This window comes from Rana temporaria, chromosome 1 (genome assembly GCF_905171775.1).
Source record: "Rana temporaria chromosome 1, aRanTem1.1, whole genome shotgun sequence".
NCBI lineage: Eukaryota > Metazoa > Chordata > Amphibia > Anura > Ranidae > Rana > Rana temporaria.
In genome coordinates, this window is record NC_053489.1 from 56,590,899 (window position 1) to 56,606,498 (window position 15,600).

Here is a 15,600-nt window from a genome sequence, read left to right on the forward strand (position 1 = left end):
ATCCAGCATACGGCTGACATCTGCAGTATGCTGTTTTTTTTTGTACTTATCGTTTTATCAGCCGTTGTTATCCGGCTCTGAGCGGGGATTCCTTCCGGGTATAGGCGTTCCTAAGCCAAGCGGAGTTGATTGACGGGCTGCTAAAGCGCGTCACGCCTTCCGAAAATACCCGAAGTGACACTCGGGTGTTTACGGCGATATACGGCGCCTGCCGTGTAGAGCTGACTGCTCAGGCGCCGTAAACCCCCTCGGAAGGCGTGACACGCTTTAGCAGCCCGTCAATCAACTCCGCTGGGCTTAGGAACGCCTATACCCGGAAGGAATCCCCGCTCAGAGCCGGATAACATAGGCTGATAAAACGATAAGTACAAAAAAAAAAAACAGCATACTGCAGATGTCAGAAGTATGCTGGATCTAATGGTAGAAAGTTGATTTTTGGGTGAACCTCCGCTTTAACTTTCCCATATGCTAATAATCCAAATACTTAAAGCGGGAGTTCACCCAAAAATACATTTTTAACATTACATTCAGCCGAGTTGTCCTAATGACAATCGGCAGTTTTTGTTTTTTTTCCCCCCCGTACATACCGACTTTCACCGCCGCTTCCGGGTATGTCTTCTTCCGGACTGGGCATTCCTATCTGATTGACAGGCTTCCGACCGTCGCATACAGCGCGTCACAAGTCGAGAGAAGCCGAACGTCGGTGCGGCTCTATACGGCACCTGCGCATCGACGTTCGGCTTCTTTCGGCAACTCGTGACGCGCAATATGCGACGGTTGGAAGCCTGTCAATCAGATAGGAATGCCCAGTCCCGCAGAAGACATACCCGGAAGCGGCGGTGAAAGTCGGTATGTACGGGAAAAAAAAAAAAAAAATCCGATTATTAGTCATCAAAGGTAAATATATATCAAAAAAGAACTAGCTCCTTCATAGTGAACCGTCTAGTTCCCATCCCTCTAAATGACCTGTATGGTAATAATGAAGAAAGGTCATTTAGTGGGATGGGAACTAGCTCCTTCATAGTGAACCGTCTAGTTCCCATCCCTCTAAATGACCTGTATGGTAATAATGAAGAAAGGTCATTTAGCAGGATAGGAACTAGCTCCTTCATAGTGAACCGTCTAGTTCCCATCCCTCTAAATGACCTGTATGGTAATAATGAAGAAAGGTCATTTAGCAGGATAGGAACTAGCTCCTTCATAGTGAACCGTCTAGTTCCCATCCCTCTAAATGACCTGTATGGTAATAATGAAGAAAGGTCATTTAGCAGGATGGGAACTAGCTCCTTCATAGTGAACCGTCTAGTTCCCATCTCTCTAAATGACATGTATGGTAATAATGAAGAAAGGTCATTTAGCAGGATAGGAACTAGCTCCTTCATAGTGAACCATCTAGTTCCCATCCCTCCATATGACCTGTATGGTAATAATGAAGAAAGGTCATTTAGCAGGATAGGAACTAGCTCCTTCATAGTGAACCGTCTAGTTCCCATCCCTCTAAATGACCTGTATGGTAATAATGAAGAAAGGTCATTTAGCAGGATAGGAACTAGCTCCCTCATAGTGAACTGTCTAGTTCCCATCCCTCTAAATGACCTGTATGGTAATAATGAAGAAAGGTCATTTAGCAGGATAGGAACTAGCTCCCTCATAGTGAACTGTCTAGTTCCCATCCCTCTATATGACCTGACCACTAGGGGGCAAAAAGGTTATTCTGTGGGATGGGAACTAGCCTGTTCACAGTGAGCAGGCTAGTTCCCATCCTCAGAATTGACCCGGTGAATCTGCAGGATGGGAACTAGCTCCCTCACAGTGAACTGTCTAGTTCCCATCCCTCTAAATGACCTGAATGGTAATAATGAAGAAATGTCATTTAGTGGGATGGGAACTAGCTCCTTCATAGTGAACCGTCTAGTTCCCATCCCTCTAAATGACCTGTATGGTAATAATGAAGAAAGATCATTTAGCAGGATAGGAACTAGCTCCCTCATAGTGAACAGTCTAGTTCCCATCCCTCTAAATGACCTGTATGGTAAAAATGAAGAAAGGTCATTTAGCAGGATAGGAACTAGCTCCTTCATAGTGAGCCGTCTAGTTCCCATCCCTCTATATGACCTGTATGGTAAAAATGAAGAAAGGTCATTTAGCAGGATAGGAACTAGCTCCTTCATAGTGAACCGTCTAGTTCCCATCCCTCTAAATGACCTGTATGGTAATAATGAAGAAAGGTCATTTAGCAGGATGGGAACTAGCTCCTTCATAGTGAACCGTCTAGTTCCCATCTCTCTAAATGACCTGTATGGTAATAATGAAGAAAGGTCATTTAGCAGGATAGGAACTAGCTCCTTCATAGTGAACCATCTAGTTCCCATCCCTCTATATGACCTGTATGGTAATAATGAAGAAAGGTAATTTAGCAGGATAGGAACTAGCTCCTTCATAGTGAACCGTCTAGTTCCCATCCCTCTAAATGACCTGTATGGTAATAATGAAGAAAGGTAATTTAGCAGGATAGGAACTAGCTCCTTCATAGTGAACCGTCTAGTTCCCATCCCTCTAAATGACCTGTATGGTAATAATGAAGAAAGGTCATTTAGCAGGATAGGAACTAGCTCCCTCATAGTGAACTGTCTAGTTCCCATCCCTCTAAATGACCTGTATGGTAATAATGAAGAAAGGTCATTTAGCAGGATAGGAACTAGCTCCTTCATAGTGAACCGTCTAGTTCCCATCCCTCTAAATGACCTGTATGGTAATAATGAAGAAAGGTCATTTAGCAGGATAGGAACTAGCTCCTTCATAGTGAACCGTCTAGTTCCCATCCCTCTAAATGACCTGTATGGTAATAATGAAGAAAGGTCATTTAGCAGGATAGGAACTAGCTCCCTCATAGTGAACTGTCTAGTTCCCATCCCTCTAAATGACCTGTATGGTAATAATGAAGAAAGGTCATTTAGCAGGATAGGAACTAGCTCCTTCATAGTGAACCGTCTAGTTCCCATCCCTCTAAATGACCTGTATGGTAATAATGAAGAAAGGTCATTTAGCAGGATAGGAACTAGCTCCTTCATAGTGAACCGTCTAGTTCCCATCCCTCTAAATGACCTGTATGGTAATAATGAAGAAAGGTCATTTAGCAGGATAGGAACTAGCTCCCTCATAGTGAGCCGTCTAGTTCCCATCCCTCTATATGACCTGACCACTAGGGGGCAAAAAGGTTATTCTGTGGGATGGGAACTAGCGTGTTCACAGTGAGCAGGCTAGTTCCCATCCTCAGAATTGACCCGGTGAATCTGCAGGATGGGAACTAGCTCCCTCACAGTGAACTGTCTAGTTCCCATCCCTCTAAATGACCTGAATGGTAATAATGAAGAAAGGTCATTTAGCAGGATAGGAACTAGCTCCCTCATAGTGAACAGTCTAGTTCCCATCCCTCTAAATGACCTGTATGGTAAAAATGAAGAAAGGTCATTTAGCAGGATAGGAACTAGCTCCTTCATAGTGAGCCGTCTAGTTCCCATCTCTCTAAATGACCTGTATGGTAATAATGAAGAAAGGTAATTTAGCAGGATAGGAACTAGCTCCTTCATAGTGAGCCGTCTAGTTCCCATCCCTCTATATGACCTGTATGGTAAAAATGAAGAAAGGTAATTTAGCAGGATAGGAACTAGCTCCTTCATAGTGAACCGTCTAGTTCCCATCCCTCTAAATGACCTGACCACTAGGGGGCAAAAAGGTTATTCTGTGGGATGGGAACTAGCGTGTTCACAGTGAGCAGGCTAGTTCCCATCCTCAGAATTGACCCGGTGAATCTGCAGGATGGGAACTAGCTCCTTCATTGTGAACTGGCTAGTTCCCATCCTTATACATAACCTGACCACTAGGGGGCAAAAAGGTTATTCTGTGGGATGGGAACTAGCCTGTTCACAGTGAACAGGCTAGTTCCCATCCTCAGAATTGACCAGGTTAATCTGGAGGATGGGAACTAGTCGCAACCGTGAATACAGTGTCATGCATGGAGGGAAGTCTGTCTGTAGATTGGTGAAGGGCCTTTATATTAGAAGGTTACCCCAACCATGGGCAGAGATGCTGAGTGCCCCCAATATGTACATTCTACACCCACCCTACACATCACCATCCTCTCCACATACCTCATCCACTTACACCCGCCATGCAGCCCGAACCATGAGTCCCTCTACTGTGTTTTACAAGAGACTGACAACTTCTAATAAAACACGTCTGCATTTCTTTACTGTAAGTTGGCGTAGCCGCCATGTTTCTGTAGTCATCGTTGAATGACAAAAATAGGAAAAACCTCAGCAAACATGGCGTCCATACTGGAGACAATAACCACACACAGACGCGGTCGTCTTGAACCTGACTCCAAGACGTCACTGACACCCAATTGGTCTGAGGAGAGGGGGGGAATAGCTGTGCGGTTGTCTGGGTAACAGAGGGGGAGGGGGGAGTACTGCTGGTGGTGGTTTCCTGTTCCGGGTCAGGGGGATACACGTGTGTGGAGTGGGGTTAGCCGGTCGGTGAAGGGGGAAGGATGCGGTGTCACTACGAGGAGCTCGGGGTGAGGAGGGACTGTACGGACGATGACCTGAAGAAGGCCTACCGGAAGCTGGCGCTGAAATGGCACCCGGGTGAGAGGCTGGGACTAACACATCTGTAGTAGTGGGGGAGGGGAGGGGTTATACCAAGTGTACTAAGGGGGAGGGGGGGACATGACATTACTGACCTTCTTCTGAACTAGCAGCCTGTCATATTCATCCTCTGTCTTCATAACAAGGAACTGTGTACAGGAAATGTCAGCACAACACCCCAACTATATACATATACCACTACTGCATTATATCTATATCATCTCTATCTCATATATATATATATATATATATATACATATACACACACACACACACCAGTACAGCATTATATCTATAATATATCATCTCTATCTCATTTTTATATATATACACACACACACGCCAGTACTGCATTATATAAATAAAATATTTCTTTATTGTACATCCCAGTACACAGAGCAGACCATAATAATGACTATCTGGGTTATTATACACAACCTATAGGTGAATGGACACTGACAACCAATGGACAGGAAGTTCCCCCTATATAACCCCTCCCATACAGGAAGTACCTCTGTTTTTTTTCCCACTGGTGTCTTGAAGGTGATGGTCAACCAATTGCCGACAAGCCGCCATCATTACACAGCGTCAGGTCGGCACAATCCCGCAAATTGCTGTAGCTGTACGTTTGCTCTTTAAACAGCTTTAGCAGGTGTGCGCGCGGCCGGTGTATGGCGGGGACACGATGCGGGCGGCCGTGCACGATCAGGGGAGCCAGGACGGGGATGTGTGTATGTAAACGCACAAATCCCTGTTCTGTCAGGAGAGACGGATCGCTGTTCCTACTAAGTGTTAACCATTTCCCTACCAGTAACATTTATACAGTAATCGGTGCATTTTTATAGCACCAATCACGCTATTAAAGCGAATTTTTTTTTTTAACATTAGATTTAGGCTAATTAAGGGGAGCAGAAATGGGTATTTTTTTTTTAAAATCAATGCCGTACTTACCGTTTTCGAGATAGATGTTCTCCCGCCGCTTCCGGGTATGGTCTTCAGGACTGGGCGTTCCTATTTGATTGACAGCCTTCCGACCGTCGCATACAGCGCGTCACCAGTTGCCGAAAGAAGCCGAACGTTGGTGCGGCTCTATACGGAGCCTGCGCACCGACGTTCGGCTACTTTCGGCAATTCGTGACGCGCTGTATGCGACGGTCGGAAGGCTGTCAATCAAATAGGAACGCCCAGTCCCGCAGCCCATACCCGGAAGCGGCGGGAGAACATCTATCTCGAAAACGGTAAGTACGGCATTGATTTAAAAAAAAATACAGTTTCTGCTCCCCATAAATAGCCTCAATCTAATGTTAAACATTTATTTTTTGGGTGAAGCTCCACTTTAAAGGGGTTGTAAAGGTAAAAAAAAAAGGCCCTAAATGGCTTCCTTTACCTTAGTGCAGTCCTCCTTCACTTACCTCATCCTTCCATTTTGCTTTTAAATGTCCTTATTTCTTCTGAGAAATCCTCACTTCCTGTTCTTCTGTCTGTAACTACACACAGTAATGCAAGGCTTTCTCTATGGTGTGGAGAAAGCCTCTTGAGGGGGCGAGCAGAAGTGTCAGCACGCCATCCACTGCAGATAGAGAAAGGAGCTCTGTGTTAGTGGGCGTCCTGACACTCCTGCTTGCCCCCTCCCCCCTCAAGAGGCTTTCTCCACACCAGGAAGAAAGCCTCGCATTACTGTGTGGAGTTAGAGACAGAAGAACAGGAAGTGAGGATTTCTCAGAAGAAATAAGGACATTTAAAAGCAAAATGGAAGGATGAGGTAAGTGAAGGAGGACTGCACTAAGGTAAAGGAAGCTATTTAGGGATTTTTTTTACCTTTGCAACCCCTTTAATGTCAGTGGTCCCAAAAATGTGTCTGCTGCAATGTCGCAGTCCCGATTAAAAATAGCAGATCGCGGACGAACCAATCACTTTGACCGAAATCCAGGCGGCCCTGAAATCCACCAAACCTGGTAAGGCCCCGGGCCCAGACGGTCTCACTGCCCCTTATTACAGGACCCTGTTCCCATCCTTGGGTGATCGACTGCTACACCTGTTTAATACTCTAGGCACAGGAGGGAACTTTCACCCCTCCACCTTACAGGCTCAGATAGCGGTGGTACACAAGGAGGGGAAGGACCCGGGTCAATGCGGTAGTTACCGCCCCATATCACTGCTAAATTTGGATATTAAACTGTTCACAAAGATCATTGCCACACGAATCCAAAGACACCTCCCGGACCTGATGCATCTCGACCAGGTGGGTTTTGTGCCGACCAGGGAGGCTAGAGATAACACGACCAAAGTACTAAATCTCCTACATGTCACCAGTGCTACCAAGACGCCCTCAGTCTTTGTCGGGACGGACGCCGAGAAGGCGTTCGACCGAGTGGACTGGCGATTTATGTTTACAACTCTCAGACATATAGGACTTGGACGGAAGATGATGGGCTGGATAACAGCAGCTTACACGGGCCCGTCGGCCAGGGTGAGGGCGAATGGTACGACGTCGGCCCCATTCCCGATTTCCAACGGGACCAGGCAGGGATGCCCACTATCATCCTTGCTCTTCGCCTTGACTCTTGAGCCTTTCCTGCGCCATGTCAGACTGAATCCCGACATCACGGGGGTAACTATAGGTAACAGTCAACACAAAGTCTTGGCCTACGCTGACGACATGATGTTCTCCCTGACAAACCCATCGACCTCTTTGCCGAATCTTATGCGGGAATTTGATTCATACGGTAAACTTTCCAACCTGAAAATGTATTTGACCAAATCCGAAGCAATGGGTGTGGGGATCCCCCCGTCACGATTGCATGCCCTTAAACCAGGGGTCTCAAACTGGCGGCCCTACAGCTGTTGAGAAACTACAAGTCCCATGAGGCATTGCAAGGCTGAGAGTTACAAGCATGACTCCCTCAGGCAGAGGCATGATGGGACTTGTATTTCCTTAACTGCTGGAGGGCCACCAGTTTGAGACCCCTGCCTTAAGCGAAGCTTTAATCTGAAGTGGACGGATACGGCCCTAACGTACTTGGGGACTCGTATACCGCCCAAAATTTCTGACATCTTCAAGCTCAACTTCCCTCCATTGCTTCAAGCGGTTCAGAAACTGCTGGATCAGTGGACCACGGGCCTTCACTCGTGGTTCGGGAGATGTAGTATCCTTAAAGGATCACTAAAGCAAATTTTTTTTTTTGCTGAAATGACTGTTTACAGGGTATAGAGACATAAAAGTTAACTGATTCCTTTTAAAAATAGATTAAATTCAATCATATAATGTGCCTGTAGTTTCACTTTCGTTTTTAAACTGGTTTCATGTTTATGTGAAGTAAAGAGACCCACAGAACAAAAACAAACAAATCCAGGGCAGTGTTTTGTTTTTAAAATTAATCTGATTGGTTCTGTTAAGTTTTAGACACACAGTAATGACAGCTTAGACCACCATGAAAAGCTCCCAGTATGATGGTTATAAGGAAACAGACAACCAGGAAGTGTGGAAATCAGAGCAGTTTTACAGCAACATCAAAGCAAAAACGAGCAATGAGGACATGAAACCAGTACTGCAGTAAGGTAAAGGAAGCTATTTAGCTAAAAAAAAAAATTCCTTTAGTGATCCTTTTAAGATGACCGTGTTACCCAAATTCACATACCTTCTGCAGGCCCTCCCCATACGTATCCCGGCTGCTTATTTCGGGCGGGTCCAATCTATGTTCGGGACATTCCTGTGGGCGGGCAAACGCCCTAGACTCCGTAGATCGATCCTCTCCTTACCTAAAAACTGTGGTGTCGCTGCACCCAATGTGCGTATGTACTACTATGCGGCGCAGTTAAATCGATTAGTGGACTGGTGCCGCCATGGACAGACTAAGCTGTGGCCACAGATAGAACAGGCGCAATGCGACGTATTGTTACGGACCGCCCCTTTGTGCCAAGCCATGAGACCAAAAGACGTGAATAATCACCCCCTAATTGGTAACACCATTGCGGTCTGCACAAGGCTGCTATCGTGGTTCCGCCTGTCGTCCGATGCCTCTCCCTTGCGCCCGATTATGGGCAACCCATCTTTTACACCAGGCCTTACAGATGCCAAATTCTGCGCACTACGGGACTCGGGTCTGTTCCAGGCCTCACATTTTGTCGACGCTGGTCGATGGAGAACTGCGGCCGAACCAATGGACCCATCGGGCCAGTATGGGCTGGATTTTATGAGAACCTGTCAGCTGAGCCATTTTTTGCGAACGCTTGCACCCCCCTCTGGAACCGGACGTACCCTTACGTCCTTGGAGGAGGTGTGTATGGAGTCGGAGCCGATGCCACATGCCCTGTCGCTGATGCACACAATTCTGATCACACCGCCAGAGGACCACCAGATTCCGAGCCTAGATAAATGGGAAAGGGATCTGGAATGTCACTTCACGTCCGCTCAGAAACGACATATACTCAAATTTACACACAGGTCTTCGATCTGTGCAAAAACACAGGAGACTAACTTTAAGTTACTGACGAGATGGTATAGGACCCCGGACCTACTACACCGACTGTTCCCCATGCTGTCGGACCTCTGTTGGAGGTGTCAGGCAGACAGGGGCACCCTGTTCCATATATTCTGATCCTGCCCACGCCTACAGACGTACTGGGGGAAATCGGGCGCATAACGCAAATGTTCTCGGATCGTGCAGTCCCGAATAACCAGGCGTATTTTCTCCTACACGCAAACGACACCCCAGCGCGAATATACGTGAAGTCGGTTGTTCGCCACCTACTGGACGCAGCAAAGACGTGTATACCGCTTTGCTGGCGGTCCCCAAACCCACCGACAGTAGCCATGTGGCTACGGAAGGTGGACGACATTAACACAATGGAAGACCTGATTCTGACAAAACAAGACAGGACCGAACTATACTCCCAGACGTGGAAGTTATGGAACTTTTTTACATACTCGGCGGAGGGCCAAGCCCTCAGAGGTAACCCTTAGACAGTGACGGTCGGAAACTGTTACCGCTTGGCCCATGAGACAGACTACCAGAGGGACTTCCTGGAGTAGACCACCAATGACCGGTTGCTGCCTGTGCTCGTGACTCCCATGCTCGTGACTCCCCCCCCAATACCCCCCCCTCTTTCTTCTCTTCTCCGCTATACCACTCTTTCCTGTCCTCTAGCCGCCCTCTATGCGGCATCTGCACTTTACTTTCTTCTCTTCTTCCTATTTGCTGGCACTTAAATATGGGGAACTGTGGCCACTGTTCCTTATCGCCATATCGCACCTTATCAGCTCTGGACTCTCGACAAGAGTTGTACGAGAGTTCTGCTACTGAGGACGGGGAGGTGGGGCGTTGGGGAGGGATTTGCCCTGGTATGCCTACTTTCCTATCTGTGACAGATAACGTCCCCGAAATGTTGTCTTCCTCTGTGTTTATGTTCTTGATGGTGCAATCATTGTGATGTTCATGTTTTGGTCCATGTGGACCAGTTTCCTGCTATGAATAAATAAACATAAAAAAAAAAAAAAAATAGCAGATCGCCGAGCATTACTAGTAAAAAAAATAAAATAAAAATGACATAAATCTATTCCCTATTTTGTAGACGCTATAACACTTGCGCAAACCATGTTTAATACAGCTATTTTCACCCACTTGCGGCGATAGTAGCGGCAGAATCTGTGGCGATCTACGCCATGTCTGCCCCCCCCCCCACTGTCTTCTGGGAGATCCACATGTCCCAGAAGACAGCAGGGACGAGTCAGGACACGCAGTGCGTCTCGCGTACACGCAGTAGAGATCCAGACTGTGAAGCTGCAAGGCTTCACTTCCTGATTCCCTTACTGGGGGGGGGGGGGGGGGCAGTAAATTTACACTGTTATACAAGCTGTACACTCACTGCTTTACATTGTAGCAAAGTGTAATTTCTTCAGTGTTTTCACATGAAAAGATATAATAAAATATTGACAAAAATGTGAGAGGTGTACTCACTTTTGTGAGATACTGTATATACACCTTCCTTCATTACACCTGATCTATATAACAAGGGGGCATTGTCAGCTGAGATCTGCCCTAGTAATGCCCAGAAAGTGGGGCAGAGAAGCAGGAAGATCTACAATAAAGGAGGCGATTTCTTCTGATCATTCCACAGGCACAGCCAGGTACCTGAACACACAGTATTCTATGTATAGCTAATGAGAGCTCCTCTCTTGCATGTGTTGTGTAGTTCAGCACACAGTACTGTGGTGAGGTGACCTACAACGTTCCATGGACTGCAGTAGATAAATTCCCAAACATGGAATCTTTCCTCCTTTTTCCATGGACGAGTCCTCCTTCCTCATATGCATTCTGCAGTCTCTACCAATTCCCTGTCTTCTCCTATCTCCCCCTCCCCCTTTTTCACAAGCACTCCATGACTGTACCCCTTTTTTTTTTTTTTTTTTGCTATAGATAAGAACTTGGACAATTCAGAGGAGGCTTCGGAGCAGTTTAAATTGATCCAGGCAGCGTATGACGTCCTCAGCGACCCCCAGGAGAGAGCATGGTGAGTGATCAGGACCGCATGTCACCTGTACGGCTGGAGTCACCCCACTCCCGTCCCTGTAATTGGCCCCATTTGTTTTCCTTGTACACCAAACTGCAGCACATGTATGTGAACCAGACACAGCAAAGAATGGGATTTTTGCTTAAAGTGGATGTAAACCCGCTCTCATCCTTTCTAAACTACTGCCATAGTGCTGACCTATAAGGATATAGATGCCTCCTGCATGTATCCTTACCTGTCAAATATCTCCTCTCTGTCTGTTATAAGAACTGAAAAAAAACTGCAGATTCTGTGGGTGTGTCTGTTGTCTGGAACTCTGTGGATGGAGTCGTGATTTTAGTAGACTGCTCGCCCACCTCTACACTCCCCTTGTCAACATGCATCTTTCCTGTGTATTCCTAACACTATATTCTGCTATGATCACTAACATCCAGTCAAAATCCAGAAAAGTAACCACATGACTTCAGAAAAGGAGTGGGGGTGGGAGTTGAAAAATAATGCCTATCTCCAGGCTAGTGCATGAGATATGTAAATAACATGTCACTCACAGCAAGGGGGAGGAACGGACTAAGGTTTTTCTCTGTAAGTCCGTTTAATTTCACTGAACAATAAAAGAGGATTGCTCAGAGCTGGATTAACTCTGTGTGGCAAGACTGGGCACAGATGATAGGAAATCTTATACTGTACATTGTGACATCAAAAAAAATAAATAAAACATCTTCGGGTTTACATCCACTTTTAAAGCAGAGCTGAACCCATCGATTTAGGGCCAACTCACACTTTGTGCAGTGACATGTTTTACCACAGGGACATCCAGGAAATGGTTGTTTCCTATGTTACATAGTAAGTGAGGTTGAAAATACACAAGTCCATCGAGTCCCACCTATGTGTGTGTTTATATATCAGTATTACATTGTATATCCCTGTATGTTGTGGTCGTTCAGGTGCTTATCTAATAGTTTTTTGAAACTTTTGTTCCCCCCGGCTGAGACCACCACCTGTGGAAGGGAATGCCACATCCCTACCGCTCTTGCATTAAAGAACTCTCTACATAGTTTAAAGGGGTTGTAAAGGTTTTTTTTTTCATTTTCTAAATAGGTTCCTTTAAGTTAGTGCATTGTTGGTTCACTTACCTTTTCCTTCGATTTCCCTTCTAAATGTTTTTTTTCTTTGTCTGAATTTCTCACTTCCTGTTCCTGAGGAGGAGCAGAAAGTGAGAAATTCAGACAAAGGGAAAAAAAAAACATTTAGAAGGGAAATCTAAGGAAAAGGTAAGTGAACCAACAATGCACTAACTTAAAGGAACCTATTTAGAAAAAAAATAATAAACCTTTGCAACCCCTTTAAGGTTAACCACCTCAATACCGGGCACTTTCACCCCCTTCCTGCACAAGCCATTTTTTAGCTTTCATCGCTGTCGCGCTTTGAATGACAATTGTGCGGTCGTTCAACACTTTACCCAAATGAATTTTTTTTTTTCCCCACAAATAGAGCTTTCTATTGGTGGTATTTGATCACCTCTGTGGTTTTTATTTCTTGTGCTATAAACAAAAGGAGAGTGACAATTTTTGAAAAAAACACAATATTTTTTACTTTTTGCTATAATAAATATCCACTTTTTTTTTTTTTTTTAAACCATTTTTTTCCTCCGTTTAGGCCGATATGTATTGCTGTTATACATATTTTTGGTAAAACAATCGCAATAAGCGTTTATTTATTGGTTTGCGTCTACAAAATAGGGGATAGATTTATAGCATTTTTTTTTTTTGTAGTAATGGCAGCGATCTGCAATTTTTATCATGACTGCGATATTGCAGCGGGACGTATCGGACACTTTTGACACTATTTTGGGACCATTCACATTTATACAGCGATCCATGCTATAAAAATGCACTGATAACTGTATAAATGTGACTGGCAGGGAAGGGGTTAACACTAGGGGGCGATCAAGGGGTTAAATATGTGTCCTAGGGAGTGATTCTAACTGTAGGGGGAGGGGACTCGCAAGGGGAGGAGACCAATCGGTGTTCCTCTGTACAAGGAACACACCATCGGTCTCCTCTCACCTGACAGGACGTGGATCTGTGTGTTTACACACACAGATCCACGGTCCTGCCCCGTTACTAGGCAATCACGGGTGCCTAGCAGGCATCGCGGTCGCCGGGCACGCGCATCGGGTTCCCAGTGACGCAGCGGGAGCATGCACCCCCTAGTGGTCTGGGAAGGTAAGGACGTTATATGGCGCCCACCCCGAACAAGAGCTGCACCGTCCAGCCATCATTTGGCGGGCGGCAAGCAGCTAAACCCCTTTTCTTTTAATTTTAATGAATGGCCACGTGTCTTATTAAACTCCCTTCCGCAGAAAAGTTTTATCCCTGTTGTGGGGTCACCAGTCTGGTATTTGTAATGCACACTGCATTCCAGCATAGCGCTGCAACAAATGTTATTGCCGCAAACTGCCCTAAATCGCACTGCAATGTCAGGCAGTGCAGTACAGTGCACCTCCCAACATTGCAGTGAATGAAGTGCATGTTTTTAACACTTCTTCAAATAAGATTGAAAAAAAACAAAAAAAGAGCAGAGTGATGTACCAATTCATGCTTCACACTGACCACTAGCACATCTGATAGTGCAGAGTGGGAGGAGTGATTTGCATGTTTGTATGAATTTGCCCTTTTAGGGCTCGTTCACACCATACGTGCATGAAAGCTGATGGGAAGAACTGTGCAGATTTCTCTTGCAGAGCCACCAGTTTATGGCTGTTTTTATGCACGTTGACGTCGGTTTTAATGTGCGTCAGTTATGTGCCCTGTTCCCACCAATGTTGATGTTGTGTAATTTTTTTATTCCCATGCAGAAAACTGCATACACGTTACAGATTTCTGAGCAGAAAAAAAAATCTGAATGTTGTGGTGTGAACAGGGCACATAGAGAACCATTGTTTTGTTGAGCCCTTGCAGGACGCATTCAGAAAAACTGACATCTGCACCACTGTGTAAATGAGGCCTTAGGGCTCTTTCACACCGAGCGCCCGTACAGGTCCGTCTGTCAGTTTTTTTTTTTTTTGCGGACCTGTACGGGCGCTCCGTGCTGCTCTATGGACCTGCGGATGTCAGTGGTGACATGCCCGCTGACATCCGACCCGCTCCGTTCCGCCAAAGTGTGATGGATGAAAAAATAGGATTTTTGTACTCGCTGTAAAATCCATTTCTCTGAGTTCATAGACGGACACAGCCTTCTTTGACATTAGGGTTATGCTCCTTCCTACCAGGAGAGTTTAGGCAGAATTTAACAGCACTTAAAGTGTTAAAACTTTTCCTTCATGCTGCTCCTCCCAGGGGGCGTGGCTCCCCCAGGCATAACCCACACCCTGCTCTAGGAGCCTCAGTCCGTAACAAGCAGTACAAACCAAGAAGGGGTGGGTGCTGTGTCCGTCTATGAACTCAGAGAAATGGATTTTACGGTGAGTACAAAAATCCTATTTTCTCTTCCGTTAATAGACGGACACAGCCTTCTTTGACATTAGGGACGTCCCCAAGCAGTGTCAATTTTTTTTTAGAGGAGTGGGAAAATAACACAGCAAACCAGGTTACACCCCAAACAAAAACCGGAGTTGCTCAACGGAGAAACTCCAAACATAAACTGCCGCCGTAACACCTGCGGCTGAAGGAGGCATCAGAAGATGCACACACATCCACCTCGTAAAACTTTGAAAAAAGCGTGGATTGACGACCAGGATGCATCCTAACACCGCTGTAACACAGAGGCATGATGCCGGAAAGCCCAGGAGGCCCCGATCGCCCTGGTCGAATGCGCCATAACCCGAAAGGGGGGCGCACGCCCCTTTAGGGCATAGGCCTGAAGCACAATCCGTCGGAACCACCTAGGAACGGTGGCCGACGAGACCGCCAGGCCCTCTTGTAGGGCCAGCCACCGACACGAACAGTGAGTCCGACTTCCTGAACGGAACCGTAACATATAAGTACACTCGTAGGGCCCGAACCACATCCAGAGGATGCAAAGTGGCCTCCTCCTGGCATTTCGGCCGAGGACATAAGGATGGAAGAACAATGTCCCCATCAATGTGAAAAGCCGAAACGACCTTAGGGAGAAAAAACGGCTGCGGCCGCAGCACCACCTCATCCTTACGGATGACCAAGTAGGGAGCCTTGCAAGACGAGGCCGCCAGATCAGACAGACACTCGTCTGATCAAGGTAATCGCTACCAGAAATAAAATCACCTTTTGTGACAATAAACAAAAAAACCTCCCGAATGTCCTCAAAGGGAGCATCCCGAAGCACCGAAAGGACTAAATTCAAGTCCCATGGGGGTAATGGAGGGCGCACCGAAGGGGCCACCTGCCAGACCCCCTGACCCAACGTACTCACCCAGGAGTGCGACGCCAAGGGTCGCTGCAAGTAAATACAGCCAGAGCAGAAA

At 46.2% G+C, this 15,600-nt stretch overlaps 2 protein-coding genes across 3 annotated transcripts in view; one reads left to right on the forward strand and one right to left on the reverse strand.

The window, feature by feature from the left end:
- The window catches only part of RAD1 (RAD1 checkpoint DNA exonuclease), a 20,051-nt gene extending 15,815 nt beyond the window's left edge, over nucleotides 1-4,236 (reverse strand). The window contains exon 1 of the mRNA XM_040338248.1: nucleotides 4,152-4,236. The gene's annotated coding sequence lies outside the window, so the exon portion shown is untranslated. The remainder of the gene's footprint in view (nucleotides 1-4,151) is intronic.
- Nucleotides 4,237-4,475: 239 nt separating this feature from the next.
- Nucleotides 4,476-15,600, forward strand: part of DNAJC21 (DnaJ heat shock protein family (Hsp40) member C21) — a 69,507-nt gene continuing 58,382 nt past the window's right edge. The window contains exons 1-2 of one of the 2 annotated variants that reach the window (XM_040338233.1): nucleotides 4,476-4,649; nucleotides 11,066-11,159. In XM_040338233.1, coding sequence (XP_040194167.1) covers nucleotides 4,553-4,649; nucleotides 11,066-11,159 — 191 coding nt within the window. In that variant the 5' untranslated portion in view covers nucleotides 4,476-4,552. The remainder of the gene's footprint in view (nucleotides 4,650-11,065; nucleotides 11,160-15,600) is intronic. The other variant, XM_040338225.1, reaches the window with a different exon arrangement.